This window comes from Rattus norvegicus, chromosome 17 (genome assembly GCF_036323735.1).
Source record: "Rattus norvegicus strain BN/NHsdMcwi chromosome 17, GRCr8, whole genome shotgun sequence".
NCBI lineage: Eukaryota > Metazoa > Chordata > Mammalia > Rodentia > Muridae > Rattus > Rattus norvegicus.
Window position 1 is genome coordinate 59,954,670 of NC_086035.1, and position 23,859 is coordinate 59,978,528.

A 23,859-nucleotide genomic window follows, 5' to 3' on the forward strand; every position below is an offset into this window, starting at 1 on the left:
CTTTACAGCACCGTTCTCGTGCATGGTGATGCAGTTATCGGCATCTTCCGAGAGCTGGTACAAGGCCTGGGCTGTAGCTCGATGCACGTTAGTGTCATTTGACTTCAGATAACGCACCAGTGGGGCCACTGCCTTGTGCTCCCCGAAAGCCACTCTGTTCCTTCCCCACATACAGCAGCGTGAGATAGCTTCTGCCAGGTGACGTCTCAGCTTGTCGTTATTCTGGAAGAAACGACTGAGAGCTGTAGCCACTCTGTGAGGCTAGATCTATGTACTGCACGCGCTGTCCACTGAAAGGCCTGGGAGTGTGCAGCAGCACTCCCTGGCTCCTTAGGACGTACCTTGAAGGAACTAGAATTTTGACTCTCTTTCTTCTAAACACATACATACATATATACTTCAATATATTTTATATATTTCTTTATACATCATATATACATACGTAAGTGTACACATATATTTGTAGATAGGCGGGGATCATGGTGTAGCTCTGACTGACCTTGAATTTACTGTGTAGACTAGGTTAGTCTCTAATCTGCACGCCTCTGCCTCTTGATTGGTGGAGTTAAAGGGCTTGGCTTTGCTGAGTTTTCTATGAGCTGAATGTAATCAGTGCTATCAAAGATGAAACAGGTGTTTAAAACCGGTCATTTGTTTCAGGAAACTTGACTGCCTACTGAGTAATAAGCAAAACCTCATAACAAAATTTTACAAATTAGGGCCAGCAAGATGACTGGTAGGTAAATGGGCTTACCCCTGAGACCGGCGACCTGAGTTCCGTCCTGGACTCTCATGGTAAAAGTTGTCCTCCAACCTCCATGTGCACATTACGGTATATACACATATGTGAACGCACATACACATACATAAGAGGTAAAAATAACCTTATAAATGATCAAGTTGCTTAATAAGAAAAATATGCCTAGAATGCTGTATATTCTTCAAGGAGTACTTCATGTAGTTGGGATGAGTGGATTAATTCCACTTATTCAACCTATATTTATTTCTTACTGCAGTTTTTGCATGTGTATATATGTGGCATACATGTGTGTTTGCATCCATGCAGGTGCACCTAGGGGTCAGATGTTGACTTTGGGCATTGCCTTTGGTCACTTTCAATGCTATAAATTGAGGTAGGGTCTTGACTTGAACCCAGGTCTTGCTTATTCAGCTATTCTAGCTAGCCTGCTTGCTGTGGACCCCTCACCTCTGTTTCCCAAGTTCTGGGATTACAGATAGGCCAATGTATACACTTTGCATTTGTGCAGGTGATGGCAATCTACACTCTGGCCCTCATGCTTGAGTGGCAAGTGCTTTTACCTGTAGAGAACCCCAAATTCCACCTTAATTTCTGAAAAGGGGAAGACAGAGCAACAGATAATATCTACTAGACTTTCTAGTGTCCTTTCTGTATTTTCTTTACGCAGACAAGACTTTCTGCCTAGAGTTATCTCAGATTTATAGAATAACTGAGCATGCTATAGTTTCCATTGTCCCATTCTCTTGACTCACAGAATGTGCTGCCTTGAGTCTGACAGATGCTCTGAGAGAGAGGCTGGGTGTCCTGGGTATCCTGCCCTGAGGATTCTTCTTCCAGTGTTTGCAGGTCTGGTTTGTTACTCTCCTACCAAGTGGTACTGCAAGCTTGGTTCAGATGGTTCTGGGCATGGTGAAGTCATTGTCTCCAGGCCCTGCTTTAGCTGGCAGAGTTTTAAATAAATAGACTAACACTGCCAAAGCTTTGTGGCTTGAGTCAGTCGCAGTCCAGGCTTTTACGATGGGAGGAGAGCAATCCCATTCTAATGTTGGAATGAGCAGCTACCTTAAGAACAATGGCAGCAGCGGGGAGGACGGCTGCTACTTACATAACAGCACGTGTATTTGCCACAGCTTTGCTTGCAAACGAGTCATTTAAAAAACTGTATTTAACAAAGATCTTGCATATTAATATTCTGCATATAAAATATGCCTTTGTGTCTATCGGTCTCAAGGAAGCTCAAGGAACTGAAGAAAATCTTGTATTTCATCAGCAATGGGCACCAAACCCAAACCCAGATCTCTAGACCTCATATCTCTTGTCTTTCACCGTGCTGTGTTCTGAGAGAATCCCATGATAACAGGTACCACTTACTGTATTGGCGAGTTTGGACAAAAGAGGGACGACTCCATGGTCTGTAATAACAGCTAAGTTCTCCTGGTCTTTTGCTATGTTGGTGATAGCGGCACAGACACTTGCCAGGACCTCTTTATTGTCTGACTTCAGTAGGTTGACAACAAGTTCCAGACCACCAACAAAGGAGCGAACCATTTCTCCAGCATCCTAGATAACAGAGAAACACCTTCTCTTACACTCGTTTAAAAAAGGTGGAAAGTATTGATAAGGATGTTAGATAAACTTTAAGACAAAATATTTTAGTTTAATATAGTCCTGCATTTTCAAATTCTATGTATATATGTGTATGCTTATGTATAATAATGAATATGTACACAGTAAGTATATACACTTCAGTTTGAATATTTGCCATAGGAGCTACTGAGCAATTAACAAAATACATTTTTTTTTTAGAACCTGTAGGGTGCTGTAAAAAGTCATCGCAAGCATCGAATTGGCCAACAGTGAACCACTCTTTCAGGAAACATAGGGTTAGATCCTGATACGCTTCTGGAGACAATATTTTTGCCAAGTGAACAGTAACAGTATTATCTATGTTTCTTTTTGACACACCTTATTCCAGAGATTAAAGAATCTTATTTATTTATTTTACGTATTAGGGGTACGTGCGCGACAGTGCACTCATGGAGGTCAGAGGACAGCTTGTAGGAGTTGGTTCTCTCCTTCCGCCACTCGAATTCAGGACTCAGGGGTCAGACCTAGCAGCAAGAGCCTTCGCCAGCTGAGTCAGTGTGCTGGGCCTGCTCATATGTATTTTTAATTCATTAAGATCAACACCATAGCTAACAGCACTATTACTCATCTACAGAAGCTTGTCAAGCACATATTTTTTCTGAGAAGCACATCAAAGCCTTCTTGTGCTTAAGAACCATAGGCAATACTTCAGCACTGTGTCTGGAGACAGTTTAGCACTGAACTAATGTGCACAAAGCACAGAAATGTGAAAAATGTGGCCTCCCATGGACTCCCAAATGGTCCCGTGTTTCCATTATGAGCTGAAAACAAAAATGCCAATTAACACGTGTGGGCTTGGCACCTTTCTGCACATCTGCAGGAATAACCATGTAAAATCCTTAAGAGTGAATTGGGGGTAACAGAGAGGCTTCTATCAAGAATCTGTGAATGAGATGCGTTGATATACACCGTGTAGCCATCGTCTTGGGCATACCTGACAGCGTCCAGCCAGGCGTGGCGGTGCGAGCATGTACTGACAGCAGTGGACTGAGACAGAACTATGAATCTTATGAAAGACCAAACTGGCATAGCCTCCCTTCACGGGGGTCAGGGGCAATGAGAAATGGTAGGGAAACACAGTGAGCAGACACCAAGGAGCAGGTGGATGGGGCCGAGACATCCTATGGACTGATTTGAACACTGGGGTTTAACATTTTTTAAGACACTGTAGGAACCATACATCTGTTAGCCCAGCTGAGCCTCACAACAATCCTGCCCAGTAGGTATGATTAATCGCATTTTAGATTTTTAAAACTAATTTAAAAATTTAAAACCAATTTACAAATGTTGAAAGTTAGAAGCTAGATCCTATCCTGTGTAATGGCAAGATACCATGTGAGCTTTACTAATCATCAATTTGATTTTTACATCCCCACCCCCTATTCATTTTTCCATGGTGTACCTGCTGGAGGATAAAATCCAAGCTCCAAAGCATGGTGAGTAAGGCATTCTCTGTAACCCAATCTTCATGTCTAGCCTCAACTTGATCACTTACAGTATCTCACATAAACCTGAGTCCACCGGCTTCTGCTGTGAACTGGAGTTAAGCAGCTCCTCAAACACTTCAAAGTACGGATCATTGTGGGTAGTGAATCGCTTCTTGTTTGCCTTTTACCCTGAACTTTAAATTCCGGGTGGGCCTGTTGTCCGTTACTCACTAGTCACAGCAGTGTCCAGCAGTTACCATTCGCTTAAGTCACAGATGTTCCCCACAAATACGCAGTAGGGGAGCCTGGAATGTTAAGTACACTGTCGGAACAGGACAGAGGATGTGTGTGTGTTGGGGGAGGGTCCGGGGAGGGGGTGAGGGAGCGCACAGAGTCACATGATGAATCCAGGGACGTCAGATTCTCTATCAGGGTGCAGATGTGAGTTTATTGGCCAGTGAAGAAGCTGATACAGTGTTTGAGCCAATCCCAAGCTCCTAAATCCTCAGCCAATTGTATCTCACCACAACATACGTCACTGTTGCTCCAACAAAAAAATGCCCTGCCTGATGAGGTTTCTCAGAAGGAACATGGGGAAAGTAGGGGAGGGAAGAATGGTCACTCGTTAGGACTTCCGTGAAGATGGGGAAGCAGTCACCACCCTGGCCTCGATTCTTTTTTGCTGTTTCAGCAGTGTTCTGTCTTAGACCTAATGCCCTCATTCTCCATTCCACATTTTCCTTCCTAAGGTTGACTTTCACAACCCCCACAGCGCATACGGTTGTTCCTTCAAGGGAAGGAATACAAAACCCCTTCTCGACCCAAAAGGCTGGAGCGTACCAGCTTTCTAACCTGGTGACCTTTGCCCTGTCTGTGTGGCAGGGATTTTCCAGCACCAGATTCTCTTTTAGACCAATTTTTTCCCTCGATTAATTTTTAACACCTACCTTTGTAGAATTTGCAAAGAGTTTCAATGTAGTCATGTCTGATCTGCATTTGGCTTACTTTGCTCCCCAGACACACTTAGGCATGCTTTATTGTGCATAGGGGGGTGGGTTGATGTTCACCAGAATAGTTTTCACCAAATTGTGCTGTCCTCAAATATGCCTAAAATAAACGACTTCATGCCAGACTCCCAACACCGGCCTATAGTTGCATTTTGTCAAATTGCCCTCATGCCTCCCAGAGTTTGTCCCTCTGCTGGCTATGAAGGTATCAGAGGCAGCCTCCCTGACCCCACAAACCTATATACAGAATAAACCAGGATGATCTCCTAGTGCAAGGTAAAGTCAGGAAGAGGCAGATCCAATGAAGCATCAGCAAACACATAAGGCTATGTCTCCCATTGCTATGGAAACAAACAGGATCAATACGGGGGGCCTAGTACGCAATCCGAATGTAAATATCGTTTCTGATAGTTGATACCCTTCTAGTGTGCCCATAAAATTATTTCAAATTGTTCCAGTCTACATAAATTCTATAGCAAACAATAGTATTATAATGCAAAAGAAATGATAATTCACAACTTTGGTCTATACTGTCAGTTTATTAAAATTTTGAGAATTTAGAAATTATCAGACATGAAATTATATTTAAAAATTCAATAACTACTAAAATAAATGCAACACCATTCTGTCCATTTTTCTCTCTGTAAAAACTAGCAAGTCTCACATCTCTTAAAAATGAGCAATGTACTACATGAGGTGGCCTGGGCATTCGGGGTGATGTCCTCCTCCCCCCTTGCCTCTCTTGCCTCTCGCTACCTGAGGCAGGTGGGTGAGCTGACTCTGGGTCATGAGACTGAGCCGGCCTTGCCCCTCTTGGGCTCCAGAAATCTGGAGAATGGGCCTTGCATCTCACCTGGGCAGCACAGTAGAGATGATGACCCTGGTGGAGGGGGTGCAGTTGATCCAGCCCCGAGGGAGAGAGCATGGGAAAGTGAGCCCTGCCACTAGTCTGCCCTGAGGAGGTGTGGACTGGTGTGATGCCTTCCTCCCCTTATCCCCTGCCCCTTGCCACTGCAGTACGTTGGAGAGCTGGCCTCCAAGGTAATGAGAGTGCACAAGTTGGCTGACCCTGGCCGTCACTGAGGGAAAAACTGGCCCTAAACCTCACCTGGGCAGCATAGAGAGCTGACCTTGTCCCCTGCTAATGGCAGCATTGGGTGGCCCAGCTGGAGCAGTAGTGTGGAGTTTGCCCTGGTGGTACAGATAAAGGGGAACCAGCAGGCTGACGAGCTCAGCATCACCTAGGCCCAGATCCAGAGCTTTAGGTTGACCCACCCCAAAGTCTACATCATCTGTGAACTGTTGGGACACATGAAAGGGTCAGTTCTGCTGATCCAAAGCTGTAGGATTCCCATGATACAACAGGGCAACAATAAGATAGTGGGAAGAGTCCCATGAGGATCCAGTACTGATGGTGTCCCAGAAGCCAGAGACCTGGAACCAGACCAATGACTCATTACAATGAGCATTCGCTAGCGAAGATATATAGACAGAGGGGTAGATTGTGGGGCACACTGGGACATTATGGCTTCCATGATGAGATGTTTCCTATGCTTTGTTTTTTTGTGTGTATGTACACACATGCATACATGTGTGTTTTATTGTAGGGGAAGGTTGCCAGGGCAGGTGGCGATACAAGAGACAGCAAGAAGAATGGAACTAGAGTGCATAATGTGAAACTCCCAAGAATCAATGAAAAGTTTAAAAAATTTAAAAAATAAAATAAAGAGCAATATAAGGTTGGGGAGATGGCTTAGTAGATGAAGCACTTGCTTTTCAAATGTTGAGTAGAAAGATCAGGTTTCGGACTGAGAAAGAGGACTCCTAGAACAAGCTGGCTCCCTGGACTAGGAGAATTAGTGAGTCTAGGTTCAGGATGACTCTTCCTCCATAAATGCGCTGGAGGGAAATTGAGAAAGACACATGACTTCAACTTCAGACCTCCTCCTCCACATGTACATATGTGTATGTGGATATGTACCAGTGTACTCGAATGCATGCATGTATATCACATGCACATATAAATGCAAATACGAAAAATGAAATCATTTTCAATGAGGGTTAAGAATAAGAAAGGCAGCTCTAAGACCGGGCACTTCCTGTGTTTACCGGGAGTCCCAAACCCGTGGATCCCGGCCCGCAGCAGCTCTCTGCTCCCAAACCCCGAGGGAGAGAGACCTCACCGCCTGGTCAGGTGGGCACTCCTGAGGCTGCAGAGCAGAAGAGACCACCAACACTGCCCATCCCTGCCCACATCCCTGGCCCAAGAGGAAACTGTATACGGCCTCTGGGTTCACGTAGAGGAGGGCCCAAGAGCAGCAGGAGTGCTGCGTCTGAGACACCGCCAGAACCTGAAGGGATCTACCAGATAAACAGTTCTCTGCACCCAAATCCCGTGGGAGGGAGAGCTAAACCTTCAGAGAGGTAGACACTCCTGCGAAACCAGAAGAGACTGCACTCTGCACACATCTCTGACGCCAGAGGAAAACACCAAATGCCACCTGGAACCCTGGTGCACGGAAGCTCCTGGAAAGGGCGGCGCAGATCTTCCTGGTTGCTGCTGCCACGGAGAGCTCATAAGCAACACTCCACAAGCAAACTTGAGCCTCGGGACCACAGGTAAGACCAACTTTTCTGCTGCAAGTGACCTGCCTGGTGAACTCAAGACACAGGCCCACAGGAACAGCTGAAGACCCGTAGAGAGGAAAAACTACACGCCCGAAAGCAGAACACTCTGTCCCCATAAGTGGCTAAAAGAAAACAGGAAAACAGGTCTACAGCACTGCTGACACACAGGCTTATAGGACAGTCTAGCCACTGTCAGAAATAGCAGAACAAAGTAACACTAGAGATAATCTGATGGCAAGAGGCAAGCGCAGGAACCCAAGCAAGAGAAACCAAGACTACATGGCATCATCTGAGCCCAATTCTCCCACCAAAACAAACACGGAATATCCAAACACACCAGAAAAGCAAGATCTAGTTTCAAAATCATATTTGATCATGATGCTGGAGGACTTTAAGAAAGACGTGAAGAACTCCCTTAGAGAAACGCAGGAAAACATTAATAAACAGGTAGAAGCCTACAGAGAGGAATTGCAAAAATCCCTGAAAGAATTCCAGGAAAACACAATCAAACAGTTGAAGGAATTAAAAATGGAAATAGAAGCAATCAAGAAAGAACACATGGAAACAACCCTGGATATAGAAAACCAAAAGAATAGACAAGGAGCTGTAGATACAAGCTTCACCAACAGAATACAAGGAGCTGTAGATACAAGCTTCACCAACAGAGTACAAGAGATGGAAGAGAGAATATCAGGAGCAGAAGATTCCATAGATATCATTGACTCAACTGTCAAAGATAATGTAAAGCGGAAAAAGCTACTGGTCCAAAACATACAGGAAATCCAGGACTCAATGAGAAGATCAAACCTAAGGATAATAGGTATAGAAGAGAGAGAAGACTCCCAGCTCAAAGGACCAGTAAATATCTTCAACAAAATCATAGAAGAAAACTTCCCTAACCTAAAAAAAGAGATACCCATAGGCATACAAGAAGCCTACAAAACTCCAAATAGATTGGACCAGAAAAGAAACACCTCCCGTCACATAATAGTCAAAACACCAAACGCACAAAATAAAGAAAGAATATTAAAACCAGTAAGGGAAAAAGGTCAAGTAACATATAAAGGCAGACCTATCAGAATCACACCTGACTTTTCGCCAGAAAGTATGAAGGCCAGAAGATCCTGGACTGATGTCATACAGACCCTAAGAGAATACAAATGCCAGCCCAGGGTACTGTATCCTGCAAAACTCTCAATTAACATAGATGGAGAAACCAAGATATTCCATGACAAAACCAAATTTACACAATATCTTTCTACAAATCCAGCACTACAAAGGATAATAAATGGTAAAGCCCAACATAAGGAGGCAAGCTATACCCTAGAAGAAGCAAGAAACTAATCGTCTTGGCAACAAAACAAAGAGAAGAAAAGCACACAAACATAACCTCATATCCAAATATGAATATAACAGGAAGCAATAATCACTATTCCTTAATATCTCTCAACATCAATGGCCTCAACTCTCCAATAAAAAGACATAGATTAACAAACTGGATACGCAACGAGGACCCTGAATTCTGCTGCCTACAGGAAACACACCTCAGAGACAAAGACAGACACTACCTCAGAGTGAAAGGCTCGAAAACAAATTTCCAAGCAAATGGTCGGAAGAAGCAAGCTGGAGTAGCCATTCTAATATCAAATAAAATCAATTTTCAACTAAAAGTCATCAAAAAAGATAAGGAAGGACACTTCATATTCATCAAAGGAAAAATCCGCAAAGATGAACTCTCAATCTAAATATCTATGCCCCAAATACAAGGGCACCTACATACGTAAAAGGAACCTTACTAAAGTTCAAAACACACATTGCTACTCACACAATAATAGTGGGAGATTTCAACACCCCACTCTCATCAATGGACAGATCATGGAAACAGAAATTAAACAGAGACGAAGACAGACTAAGAGAAGTCATGAGCCAAATGGACTTAACAGATATTTATAGAACATTCTATCCTAAAGCAAAAGGATATACCGTCTTCTCAGCTCCTCATGGTACTTTCTCCAAAACTGACCATATAATTGGTCAAAAAACGGACCTCAACAGGTACAGAAAGATAGAAATAATCCCATGCGTGCTATCAGACCACCACGGCCTAAAACTGGTCTTCAATAACAATAAGGGAAGAATGCCCACATATATGTGGAAATTGAACAATGCTATACTCAATGATAATCTGGTCAAGGAAGAAATAAAAAAAGAAATTAAAGACTTTTTAGAATTTAATGAAAATGAAGGTACAACATACCCAAACTTATGGGACACAATGAAAGCTGTGCTAAGAGGAAAATTCATAGCGCTGAGTGCCTGCAGAAAGAAACAGGAAAGAGCATATGTCAGCAGCTTGACAGCACACCTAAAATCTCTAGAACAAAAAGAAGCAAATACAGCCAGGAGGAGTAGAAGGCAGCAAATAATCAAACTCAGAGCTGAAATCAACCAAGTAGAAACAAAAAGGACCATAGAAAGAATCAACAGAACCAAAAGTTGGTTCTTTGAGAAAATCAACAAGATAGATAAACCCTTAGCCAGACTAACGAGAGGACACAGAGAGTGTGTCCAAATTAACAAAATCAGAAATGAAAAGGGAGACATAACTACAGATTCAGAGGAAATTCAAAAAATCATCAGATCTTACTATAAAAGCCTATATTCAACAAAACTTGAAAATCTGCATGAAATGGACAATTTCCTAGACAGATACCAGGTACCGAAGTTAAATCAGGAACAGATAAACCAGTTAAACAAGCCCATAACTCCTAAGGAAATAGAAGCAGTCATTAAAGGTCTCCCAACCAAAAAGACCCCAGGTCCAGACGGATTTAGTGCAGAATTCTATCAGACCTTCATAGAAGACCTCGTACCAATATTATCCAAACTATTCCACAAAATTGAAACAGATGGAGCACTACCGAATTCCTTCTATGAACCCACAATTACTCTTATACCTAAACCACACAAAGACCCAACAAAGAAAGAGAACTTCAGACCAATTTCCCTTATGAATATCGACGCAAAAATACTCAATAAAATTCTGGCAAACCGAATCCACGAACACATCAAAACAATCATCCACCATGATCAAGTAGGCTTCATCCCAGGCATGCAGGGATGGTTTAATATACGGAAAACCATCAACGTGATCCATTATATAAACAAACTGAAAGAACAAAACCACATGATCATTTCATTAGATGCTGAGAAAGCATTTGACAAAATTCAACACCCCTTCATGATAAAAGTCCTGGAAAGAATAGGAATTCAAGGCCCATACCTAAACATAGTAAAAGCCATATACAGCAAACCAGTTGCTAACATTAAACTAAATGGAGAGAAACTTGAAGCAATCCCACTAAAATCAGAGACTAGACAAGGCTGTCCACTCTCTCCCTATTTATTCAATATAGTTCTTGAAGTTCTAGCCAGAGCAATCAGACAACAAAAGGAGGTCAAGGGGATACAGATTGGAAAAGAAGAAGTCAAAATATCACTATTTGCAGATGATATGATAGTATATTTAAGTGATCCCAAAAGTTCCACCAGAGAACTACTAAAGCTGATAAACAACTTCAGCAAAGTGGCTGGGTATAAAATTAACTCAAATAAATCAGTAGCCTTCCTCTACACAAAAGAGAAACAAGCCGAGAAAGAAATTAGGGAAACGACACCCTTCATAATAGACCCAAATAATATAAAGTACCTCGGTGTGACTTTAGCCAAGCAAGTAAAAGATTTGTACAATAAGAACTTCAAGACTCTGAAGAAAGAAATTGAAGAAGACCTCAGAAGATGGAAAGATCTCCCATGCTCATGGATTGGCAGGATTAATATAGTAAAAATGGCCATTTTACCAAAAGCGATCTACAGATTCAATGCAATCCCCATCAAAATACCAATCCAATTCTTCAAAGAGTTAGACAGAACAATTTGCAAATTCATCTGGAATAACAAAAAACCCAGGATAGCTAAAGCTATCCTCAACAATAAAAGGACTTCAGGGGGAATCACTGTCCCTGAACTCAAGCAGTATTACAGAGCAATAGTGATAAAAACTGCATGGTATTGGTACAGAGACAGACAGATAGACCAATGGAATAGAATTGAAGACCCAGAAATGAACCCACACACCTATGGGCACTTGATTTTTGACAAAGGAGCCAAAACCGTCAAATGGAAAAAAGATAGCATTTTCAGCAAATGGTGCTGGTTCAACTGGAGGTCAACATGTAGAAGAATGCAGATCGATCCATGCTTATCACCCTGTACAAAGCTTAAGTCCAAGTGGATCAAGGACCTCCACATCAAACCAGATACACTCAAACTAATAGAAGAAAACTAGGGAAGCATCTGGAACACATGGGCACTGGAAAAAATTTCCTGAACAAAACACCAATGGCTTATGCTCTGAGATCAAGAATCGACAAATGGGATCTCATAAAACTGCAAAGCTTCTGTAAGGCAAAGGACACTGTGGTTAGGACAAAACGGCAACCAACAGATTGGGAAAAGATCTTTACCAATCCTACAACAGATAGAGGCCTTATATCCAAAATATATAAAGAACTCAAGAAGTTAGACCGCAGGGAGACAAATAACCCTATTAAAAAATGGGGTTCAGAGCTAAACAAAGAATTCACAGCTGAGGAATGCTGAATGGCAGAGAAACACCTAAAGAAATGTTCAACATCTTTAGTCATAAGGGAAATGCAAATCAAAACAACCCTGAGATTTCACCTCACACCAGTGAGAATGGCTAAGATCAAAAACTCAGGTGACAGCAGATGCTGGCAAGGATGCGGAGAAAGAGGAACACTCCTCCATTGTTGGTGGGATTGCAGACTGGTACAACCATTCTGGAAATCAGTCTGGAGGTTCCTCAGAAAATTGGACATTGAACTGCCCGAGGATCCAGCTATACCTCTCTTGGGCATATACCCAAAAGATGCCCCAACATATAAAAAATACATGTGCTCCACTATGTTCATCGCAGCCTTATTTATAATAGCCAGATGCTAGAAAGAACCCAGATGCCCTTCAACAGAGGAATGGATACAGAAAATGTCGTACATCTACACAATGGAATATTACTCAGCTATCAAAAACAATGACTTTATGAAATTCGTAGGCAAATGGTTGGAACTGGAAAATATCCTCCTGAGTGAGGTAACCCAATCACAGAAAAACACACATGGTATGCACTCATTGATAAGTGGCTATTAGCCCAAATGCTTGAATTACCCTAGATGCCTAGAACAAATGAAACTCAAGACGGATGATCAAAATGTGAATGCTTCACTCCTTCTTTAAAAGGGTAACAAGAATACCCTTGGCAGGGAATAGAGAGGAAAAGATTAAAACAGACACAGAAGGAACACCCATTCAGAGCCTGCCCCACATGTGGCCCATACATATACATCCATCCAATTAGACAAGATGGATGAAGCAAAGAAGTGCAGGCTGACAGGACCCGGATGTAGATCGCTCCTGAGAGACACAGCCAGAATACAGCAAACACAGAGGCGAATGCCAGCAGCAAACCACTGAACTGAGAATAGGACCCCCATTGAAGGAATCAGAGAAAGAACTGGAAGAGCTTGAAGGGGCTCGAGACCCCATATGTACAACAATGCCAAGCAACCAGAGCTTCCAGGGACTAAGCCACTACCTAAAGACTATACATGGACTGACCCTGGACTCTGACCTCATAGGTAGCAGTGAATATCCTAGTAAGAGCACCAGTGGAAGGGGAAGCCCTGGGTCCTGCTAAGACTGAACCCCCAGTGAACTAGACTGTTGGGGGGAGGTTTGGGAGGGGAACACCCATAAGGAAGGGGAGGGGGGAGGGGGATATTTGCCCGGAAACCGGGAAAGGGAATAACACTCGAAATGTATATAAGAAATACTCAAGTTAATAAAAAACAAACAAGCAAAAAAAAAGGTAATAAAATCTGAGCATAACTGAAAAAAAAAGAATAAGAAAGGCAGAGGGAATTAGGAAAAAAATAACATGCTTACAGACAATAAACACACACCAGGAAGACAGACTTACAAAACAAGATGGACAAGCAATTGGGGGGCAGGGGTGATGCATGTGACCCCCTTTTTTAAAATTAATCATTCCATTTGTTTACATCTCAAATGATATTCCACTTCCCAGTTACCCCTCCACAAATCCCTACCCCAAACCTCCCACTCCTCCTTCCCCTTTGCCTCAAAGAGGGTGCTATCCCCCTCTCCCCCGACCCTCCAGCATCTCTCTATGCTGGGGTATCAAAGCTCCACAGGACCAAGGGCCTTCCCTCCCATTGATGTCAGACAAGGCCATCCTCTGCTACATATGTATCTGGACTGGTGGATCCCTCCCTGTACACTCTGGTTGGTGGTCTTGTCCCTGGGAGCACTGGGTGGTCCGGCCAGCTGATGATGTTCTTCCTATAGGGTTGCAATCCCTCTCATCTCCTCCAGTTCTTCTGCCAGCTTCCCCACTGGGGTCCCCAAGCTCAGTCTTGCACGGTTGGCTCCAAGCATCCACATCTGTATTGGTCAGTTGCTGGCTGAATCTCCCAAGGAGCATCCACACCAGGTTACTGTCAGCACCTGCCTCTTGGCAATGGCAACAGTGTCAGATTTGGTGTCTGCAGACAGGATAATCTCCAGGTGGGGCAGTCCCCACATGGCCCTTCCTTCAGTCTCTGCTCCATATTTTGGTCCCTGTTCTTCCTCTGGACAGGAACATTTCTGGGTTAAAGACTTTGAGATGGGTGTGTGGTCCCATCGTTAGCCTGGATGCTATTCAGATCTACAGGTTCTATGTCTCCTTCTCTGCTGGTATCATCCCCATTGGGTCCTGGCAGCCTGTTTCCCTGGCATCTGGTACTCTCTGGTGGCTATCCCCAGTTCCTTGTTTCCCCTTGCTACATATTTTGATTCACTTTCCTGACCCTCTGTATGTTTCTCCTGTCCCCTCCAGTACCTGATACTGCCCCCCCCATTTCCTCCCCTTCCTTTCTCCTGCCCAGGTCCCCCAGTCTCTCCACCTCCTGTTATCATCCTTTTCCCCCTCAATGCAGGACTGAAGCATCCACACCCTGCTCTTTCTCCTAAGTTCCATATGGTCTGTGGGTTGTGTCCTGGGTATTGTGAGTTTTTTGAACTAATATCCACTTATCAGTGAGTACATATTGTATGTGTGTGTTTGTGATTGGGCTACCTCATTCAGGATGATATTTTCTAGTTCCATCCACTTGCCTAAGAATTTCATGAAGTCATTGTTTTTGATTGCTGAGTAGTACTCCATTGTGTAGATGTACCACATTTTCTGTTGAGGGACATCTGGATTCTTTCCAACTTCTGGCTATTATAAATAAGACTGCTATGAACATAGTGTAGCATGTGTCCTTGTTATATGTTGGAGCATAATGTGGGTATATGCCCAGGAGTGGTATAGTTGGGTCCTCAGGTAGTACTATGTCCAGTTTTCTGTGGAACCTCCAGACTGATTTCCAGAATGGTCGTACCAACTTGCAAACTCATCAACAATGGAGAAATGTTCCTCTTTCTCCACATCCTCGCCAGCATCTGCTGTCACCTGAGTTTTTGATCTTAGCCATTCTTGGATGTAAGGGTGATCTGGCTGTGACATCTGTCACCCCATTGATCTCCAGGGTTGATTCAGCTGATCTGGCTAGTCGGGTGTCCCCTTTCTCCCTCACCACTCCATGTGTGTCCCTCCTGAAGCTGTGCGAAGAGGACTTACTTCCTGGAATAGAGGAGGACTGGTTTGGCCAAGGGTATAGAGTAGCTATGCTCCCCTGCTAGAACCTCCAAACAAGCTCTCAAGGTCCTGGACATACAATGACTATTATTTGCACTATTATTATAATATTGGGGATTGAACCCAGGATCTTATGCATGCTAGATACGCACATCAGCCTGGAGCTGCACCCTAAACCCTAGTCATATTCTTAAAGGACTGAATCAAAATCATAAAAGATACAAAAGAAAAAATTAGATTTGATAATCCCGTGATTATCAAACAAATGACTTTTAAATAGAAATGAAAGATCTAAAAATCAAGAAGGAAAGAAAGATTAATTTGGGAAATCAGACTGACCCAGAAGAAAAAAAAAAAGTGAAGACTTTATTTTTAAAGAAACAGAGGATGGGAGTACAAGGTTATTTATAACTATAAAATACCACAATAATAAATACTACAAAATAACTAATATAGAATAACTACAAAGAACTGCAGAATAAGCAGAAAGGTGGAACGTGCTAGACACCCCAAAAAGAACAGCGAACCAGTAGATCAGGAATTTAAAGCATGAATTAAGAGAATCATTTCCTAAAGTAAGTAAAACCCAAGAATGTATTGAAGTAAAGTGCTTGGGAAGCCACACATACAGACGCATCTTCACCCAACTGGTGGGCTTAAAAACAAATCCCTGGTTTGTAGGTGCACACAGCACCAAGCCCAGTCTCTCTCTATTCACACACACACACACACACACACACACACACACACACACACACTCCTTCAACACCAACTTGACTTGATATTTCTGTGTTCAGGTTGACATTTCTAGCATCTGCATGTAATAGAATATTCAGCCGTTCTGTTCCTGGCTTGTCTCCACTTGATATAATGTCCTCCAGCTCCACTCATTGGTGCAAATGGCATGGCTTCATTCCTCATCACTACTAAATACTATCCCACTGTGTGTAGACACTACATTTTCTTTATCCATTCATCTGCTGACGGTGACCCGAGATCAGCCTAAGCCTGTCATGGATTTCGAAGACACTCGCCTATTATTTGTTTAAAGGTCCAAGCACCACAGTGAGCTAAGAGCTGAAGCTTCTGGGAAGATTTTTAAGGGTCCTATCACAACTGACCAGACAGACAGAACAGAAGGATGAAAGTAACCTTTGGTCCTCATGATGCTCGTGGAGCTGTTGAGTCTGCTGACGCTAAGTCCCACACACTACGTGACATTGGCAGCACAAGTGACTGCAGACTTGTGTTCATTATGTTGCAATAATTTTTCTCAGGCTCTCTCTCCAAGGCTGGAGATACCCAACCATGTAGGACAGCACACAGTTAATCCTAGAACTTGGGAGGCAAAGAAGGAGGAACATGAGTTTGAGCCAGCCAGGGTGATATAATGAGACCCTGTCTTGGGCACAGTAAAAAATAAACAAACAAAACACAAATAATAATTTAAAAAAATAGGACCCCAGTCATTATCTCAGTGTCCCTTGGGAAACAGGGACACTCAGTTGACATTCAATAAATGTTTTGTTATTTGTTGGTGTTGTTTTGTTTTTTAAGACTGAGAAGTACAACTTCAAGTTATTTGAGCACTGGGCTGAAGTTGTGGCTTAGTGGTAAAGCTCTTGTCTAATATGTGCCAGGGCCAAAGTTTAATCTCAAATGCCGCCCAAAATAATAATTAAACTACTCACTAGCTAGCTAGCTAGATGATAGATACATAGACAGCCATAGTAACAAACATTAAAGAAAAAGAACGTAAGGTCTCTATGCAGAACTTCAAGTCGGTAAGTTCAGGTCAATGAGTCAAATTCAGAATCAGTCTTTGTCCCCTGCCTCACAGGCCTACCAGCTTTCCAATTCTGCATGAGCTACTGGGGCTACATTGGGGAAAATGTCAAAAGTGATCACATCTGTCTCTTATCCAAGAACTTCCTGAGGTGGATGGTATGAACCAAAGGGAGCCAAAGCCTCAGCTGAGCCCCACGTCCTGACTCACCTCGCTCTTAGCAGTTAGCAGTACTCAGAACAGTAAAACTGTCAGCATCGAGTGCCGCTGGCCCCCAAAGACTTGATTATTTGTTTTGAAGGTGAGACTTTTTTCTTTTGAGAGTTAAGGATTTTCGACATATGACATCTTGTGTCACATAGCTTCTCTGGAAAGGGAGACAGTATATTTGAGGCTGGAAAACGGTTACCCTGCCAAAGCTGTCTTGCACTAAAAATGCTCAGGGGCTAGGCAAAGCCACCATGCTTTTCACCTTCTCATATATCCTAGAAAGTGGTCTCTGCCAGTTTCACTGTGATGCAATACTGTTCTGCACGACTCACATATTCATCTGTAATGGGAAACCCCTGAGTAATAAGAATAAAAACAATGACTGCCTAATTGTTTGCAATAGAGATGAATTTCCATCCATATGCATCCCCTTGATTCTGACACATACACCTGTATTTCTTTGACTGTGACAAAATAGCCCAAAGGACTCTGAGGGGCTGCCCTGCATAGACATGGGGTTCAAAGTTCACAAAAAAGATTGCAGCAAATCGAATTAGATAGACTCGAAACTGTAGTTACTTTCTCATTCTACACTGAGTGCAGACTCTAAGCACTCACATTTGAATTTATCACTTTAATTCTTGTTTAAGACACTCAGAAGACCTTTCACATTTTAAGGGATTCATAACTCTAAAAATTATGAAGTTCTGTGAAGAAAAAGCAGCCAGTGGAAGACAGGAATCAATGCTGTTAGGGGTGGAGCCATTGAAGAAGTAGAAACAGGGGTGAAGTCCAAATTAAACAGGGTCAAGCAGATACAAAGATGAGACAAGATTGTAAGCACAGAAAAATACTAGCAGTTTGTTAAAATCAAACCAGTAGGGAAATATTAAGGTGTTATTTAGTGATGGATGAACGGAAGAGAAAGCAGGGTGCGTTGGTATACGGAACACTCACTCTGTGTATGGGTATGAGGTTCCTTCTCGTCCCTCCAGCAAAAGGAGCAGACACTTCTCTGAAGATGGGACACATACACACAGTGACTCTAAATCACTTACATGGCCAGGAGAATGTGGCTTAAGACCAAACTTTTGGACTAGGAGAGCTATAAAAAGAGGCTATAAGATGTGCAGCATAGTATTTGAAAAGGATTTAAAAATAGCCCATCACATGTAAAACTTTCAAACTCCCTCTGTTTGCATTCAAAGCGAATGTCAGAGACTCCAAAACTCAATGGGCACATCCCACCCTGAAAGCGTAGTCAGCGACTTAAACCTTTTAAAAGTCTCAGTAGAACCTGAGCATACGTGAGAACCTGAGCGTACAGGAGAACAGAGCATTGTTTGTGAGGGTCTGTCACAATAAGATCCTTGTTCCAGTCACAGTGCTTAAATCCCCCCAGCCTAAAAGAATTACTTTTAAACTCAAATGTTCTTACATTTTCAAACGCAGGTTGATAAAAGCCAAACAGAATCAGAGTATTTTACCATCATTTTCCTTAGGAACGGAGGGCAATGTAAATTAAATTCTGGAGAAGAAATGGAGCAAGCTTTACAATCCAGATTTACCTTGAAGAGAGTTTTAACCTAATTGATGCTCAAGAAAAATACTGTAAATTAATAGTTCTAAATTTTCCCCTTATTCCTTAACCTAATTCGGGATAATATGTTTAAACATTACAGAAAATGGTGTTGTTTATTTATTTTCCCACTTAACAGTGTTCTATGCTGAGTCTCGTTTGGGAAAATATCACATTAATGAGGTCTAAACTGTGAGGCACTGTTGTGTACCAGACGCTTACAGAGTTAATGACGCAACATTCTCCACCAGTGATGTATTTGAAAGGTGCTAGACAAACACGCATCTTAAAATAGAGCGATTTATAAACTCAATGTGTATTTATCTGCATATGCTTTGCGTGCATACTTGTGTATATTTTAATGCTATCATATTTAAATCTTTTAAAAAAGCATGTGTATATCATGACACAGATTTATAAAAGGAAGTGAATCCCAGTTTAGGTTCAGCTGTTTCTGACCAGTGAGCTGCATGGATCAGGCCGAGAAAACTTAACAATGGTGATCTCAGAGGACAAATTACTGCATGAAATGAAGCCCACAAGCATAAAGCCCTCATCTTACAGAAACTGTTTTCCAAGTATTATGTCTTATGTCACACTTCTCTATAAGTATGTGGTCCACACACACATTTGGCACATAAGTGTCTATCAAGCTCACGACATACGTAAAACACATTGACTATCATATCTTCAACTGTGTGAATGCTTTCCAAATGTGTGAAGCCAGCTGCCCCATCCCTCTTGTATTCATGTATCTTTAACAGATTCCTTTATTAAATGGTTTTCATAGATGTCCTCTGCCAATTATCAAGATTCTTCTTTAAAACACACTCAGAATTTAGCCCAGATCTCTAGACGTGGCCCAGTCAGAGGATTGCACTGGGACTCTTATTGTTTGGGATCTAGACATGGGACTTCTGCTTTGGACTATGTGAGGGTATGTGCTATTTCAGCAGGCAGCCTGCTATGTTTATGTTCCATTTTGAAGCTAGCTGAAATCCCTCCTTGCCTTTCATAAATTACCACATATCCACAACACCCTTATCTTGCACTTAAGGGATTTTAGCCACTCTTTATGGCATTAATTAAGTTGAATAGTTTCCATATAATTGATATAAGCTTTTTGATGTAGATTTCACCCTGAGGAATTTATATTTGTATAAAGCTTAGAAAAACTAAGGGAGGTGTCTGAATCTTTTAATGTAAGCAAGGTATTTGATGGTTTTTGTTTCAGCAAAGTTGTTAGAGAGGCAAAAATATAGTTGCTCTTTCTTTTTTGACAAAACAAAATGGTGATTCTGTAGCTTTATTGTATATAATTCCACTCCAGGAATTTTTAAAATATCCTTAGCCCAATGCTATGGTTTAGGTTCTGAAACTCAAGATAATTAAACTTGACCACCAATGTGACAGTCATAAGAGCACACATTTAGGCATTTAGGGATAATTAGTGAACGAGTGCCGAGCTCCGGTGAATGGCATTAAGTTCTTTGCGAAAGGCTTTCTTGCCCTTCTCCAGAAACAGAGCAGCCCTCACCAGATGTGGTGCTGATGTCTTGAACTGAACTGCCTTGAACCATAAAAAAAACAAAAAACAAAAAAAACAAATTCCTATTGTTTCAATTCTGTGGGGTGATTTCAGCAGTAGAAACATCCAAGCTGTGTCCCAGACCAATTGATAACAATTCATGAACATGAGAGCTGACAACATAAGACTTACATGTGATTCTAATGTTTATGGACAGTGGGTTGAATGCTTGGGATGCATCCATGAACATTAATAAGTTAATGTTGACCAAGCTACTGTTCTTCTCTACTCTAATGCCTTCATCTGTAAAGTAGAAGGTGGTGAAAGGGTGTGTGTGTGTGTGTGTGTGTGTGTGTGTGTGTGTGTGTGTGTATGCGCATGTGTGTGGAAAGAAAAAGAGAGAATTAGGAAAAGAATAGAATATAACAAGGTACCGAATAAACAGCAGTAACTGTTGAGTTATTTTGGTGCTATTTTAAGAGTGTAATTGCTACTAATAGTTTGCACAATCAAAATGTCAACCTAGTAAAACAATTAAAACTTATTTAATGTATTTATTTATTCTTATAAATGTGTTCAGAGCAATAACTCAGGTGACAAGAAGCGTTTTACTACATATTCAGAGCTAGTTTAAAACCTGAAGAGACACTGACACACACAAACACATACACACTCACACACACACACTCACACACACATACACACACGCAAACAAACACACACACACTCACACACATACACACAAGCAAACAAACACACACGAACACACACACACACACACGCACACCTGTTATTAAGCAATAATTGTACGCTTACTTATACAATTGAAACCATTACATTCGTACAATCCTTGGTGAATTAAAGATCTCAGGAATGTCTAATACTATGTTTTGTGTTGGGAGATTCAGAATTAACCATTCCTCTGCCCTGTTTTCACAGAAAATCGTCTGGAGTGATTTAAAAGTTTGAGTGTCCAACTCCCAATGTCAATGATAGCAATTTATTTTAAATCAGTGAGAGTTATTTTAATGTATAATGAGGATAAAGAATCATCTCTCTGGATAACGATCAAAGTGGGGTGTTTCTGCTTCTAACTTTGCCACATTGGTGTCAAATGATTAACTCAATTGCTTCTGTTTAGTTGAAGAACAAATACATGAGACCTGCATCTATAACACTAGTAGAATTCCCCCAGGAAACAGGACCCCCCACAACAAGTTTACAGACAAAAAAAAATGAGCAAAACCTAGGCTTTGAAAATATAATTACGCAGTAGTTTCCATGCCAACTGCAAAGATAATAAAAATTAGAAAAATTGGGATTAGAAAAATCCCCAAACTTAATGGAAGGCTTGGAACAAAGAGCCCTCACTCAAAAACTCTCGGCAAGAATAGTAGATTGTTACAGTAGTCTAAGTTGTCCCGTTCCCAGCCCTTGGTCTGGATCTTCAGACTTCTTTCAAACACATTGTTAAGGGAACTATGTAGTCTGGCAACCACAGAGGGACATAAAAGTCTCCATTCTAAGAGACTGAAGATGGTGACCTGAATGGAGGCTGACACAATCTACGGAGATGAACAAGTACCTGGACAAAATATTAGAGAGATCTTGGAAATGAGACATTCATAAATGAGCTGCAAGGGCCCGGCACTTCCCTGGAGATAGGAAAGTACCACGTACACACTTGCTTTTATCTTAGCTCACCTGGAGCTCTGTGCAGACAGATGTGAAACAGAACGTAGTGCGGAGCTTAAGTGCCACAGAGGCTGTTGTCAAAGGTTGGGAGACAAACGGTGAAACAGAACGTAGTGCGGAGCTTAAGTGCCACAGAGGCTGTTGTCAAAGGTTGGGAAACAAACGGTGAAACAGAACGTAGTGCGGAGCTTAAGTGCCACAGAGGCTGTTGTCAAAGGTTGGGAAACAAACGTGCAAGGACACTGGGGAAGAGTTCTTCAAATAAAGTGATGAGTAATATACTGGCCAATCAGAGACCTTGGGGACCACTACATACTGTCACATACAGACCTAAGTAACCTGCAATAGATGTAAAATACAAGACAACATACACACATACTCATACACACACACAGGGTGGTAGGATATCTTTAAAAAGGATGAATTTGATTTGCAGAGTCTTTAAATCATCTTTTAAATGTTTTCAATCAAAATAAATGAAGCATCTATAGAAAGTAGAAAGTGTAGCTCCAAGGATAAATAGCAGTTAGCAGAATCTGAATCTAAGGAAGCCTGTTAAATGTTGAACAACTTACTCCACAAATAAGTAATTAGATTTTGACAGTTCTCTCTGAAGGAGAATATCAACAAAATGATTTAAAATTTTAAAAGAGAATTAAATAGACCCTCTGGAATTGAAATTATTCAGTTTACATGAAAATTTAATAACTGAAAGAAAAAAGAAAAGCCACCTGGAACAGGCGGCAGAGGTACTGAGTAAAGAGATGGACAGATCAAATCAAACTGTCCCATCAGAAGAGCCAAGAGGAAAGGGATGAAGAGGACTGAACTTTACCTCAAGCCTTGGGATATATAGTCAAGCACCCCAGTATTTACATCTGACAGTTCTACAAAGGAAGGAGCAGATGGAATGTTTGACATATAATTCTTCAGCCTTTCTTGTTTTTAAGAGAAAAAGAGAATGATTTATTTATTTTCATTTTTTTAAAAAAAATTAATCATTCCATTCATTTACCTCTCAAGTGATATCCAGCCCCCAGTTAGCCCCTCCACCAAGCCTTCTTCCTATGATATCCCACTTCCCCCTCCACCAACCCTAACTCACATCCCCCACCCCCGTCAAGCCTTTCCTAGTTACATTAAAACCTTTAATCTTTGCAGCCAAGTAAATCAACAAATACCATGTACCATAGATTCAAGGAGATCAAAATTTAAACCTGTCATAGGCTAACTGTGGCAAGTGCAAAACAAAATGAAACTTTCCACCTTGGAAACTTAGTTCATATTAAGAGGTCACTTCTTACCAGGAAACAACTGCACATCCTCAAGATGGCGGACTAGGAAGCTTCAGACCCACAGTCTCCCATGAAATAGCAGTTATCTATACAGAGTGACTGAAACAAGTCTGCCGGAGCTCAGGAAACCTGTTTAGAAATCTACAGCAAACAAGCAATTGGCAAAGCAACAAAACGCTTCCTCCAAACCATCACACCCACTCACTCCACCTTTGCTCTGGCGTAGCATATGCCGTCAGGAGACCACAGTTCAGTTCCTAGGAGGCTACAAGGGGCAGCATGAGGTTAATTTCAACATTCTGGCTCTCTTCGTGAGTTCTAGCTCATTTGACTCAGAGCTCTAACGGCACTGTAGCCAAGTCAGGATTTCAGGTGACAGAAGCTGCAGATGAGGTGGGAGGTGCATGGAAATTGCTTGGGCCTTCAGTTTCACAGATATCTTAAGGTATACTTTACAGGCAAATGGAGATGGCAAAACATGCTTAACTCCATGATGAAGCATGCATGAGCCCAT

General features: G+C 41.9%; 1 protein-coding gene across 6 annotated transcripts in view; it reads right to left on the reverse strand.

Moving 5' to 3' along the window:
- The window catches only part of Odad2 (outer dynein arm docking complex subunit 2), a 194,265-nt gene that overhangs the window by 44,005 nt on the left and 126,401 nt on the right, over nt 1-23,859 (reverse strand). For 5 of the 6 annotated variants that reach the window (XM_039096476.2, XM_039096475.2, XM_039096478.2 and 2 more), the window contains 2 exons: nt 2,132-2,320; nt 1-222 (listed from right to left, as the gene is read on the reverse strand). In XM_039096476.2, the coding sequence (XP_038952404.1) occupies nt 1-222; nt 2,132-2,320 (411 nt within the window). Of the gene's footprint in view, nt 223-2,131; nt 2,321-23,859 lie in introns of those variants that run through there. The other variant, XM_063276479.1, reaches the window with a different exon arrangement.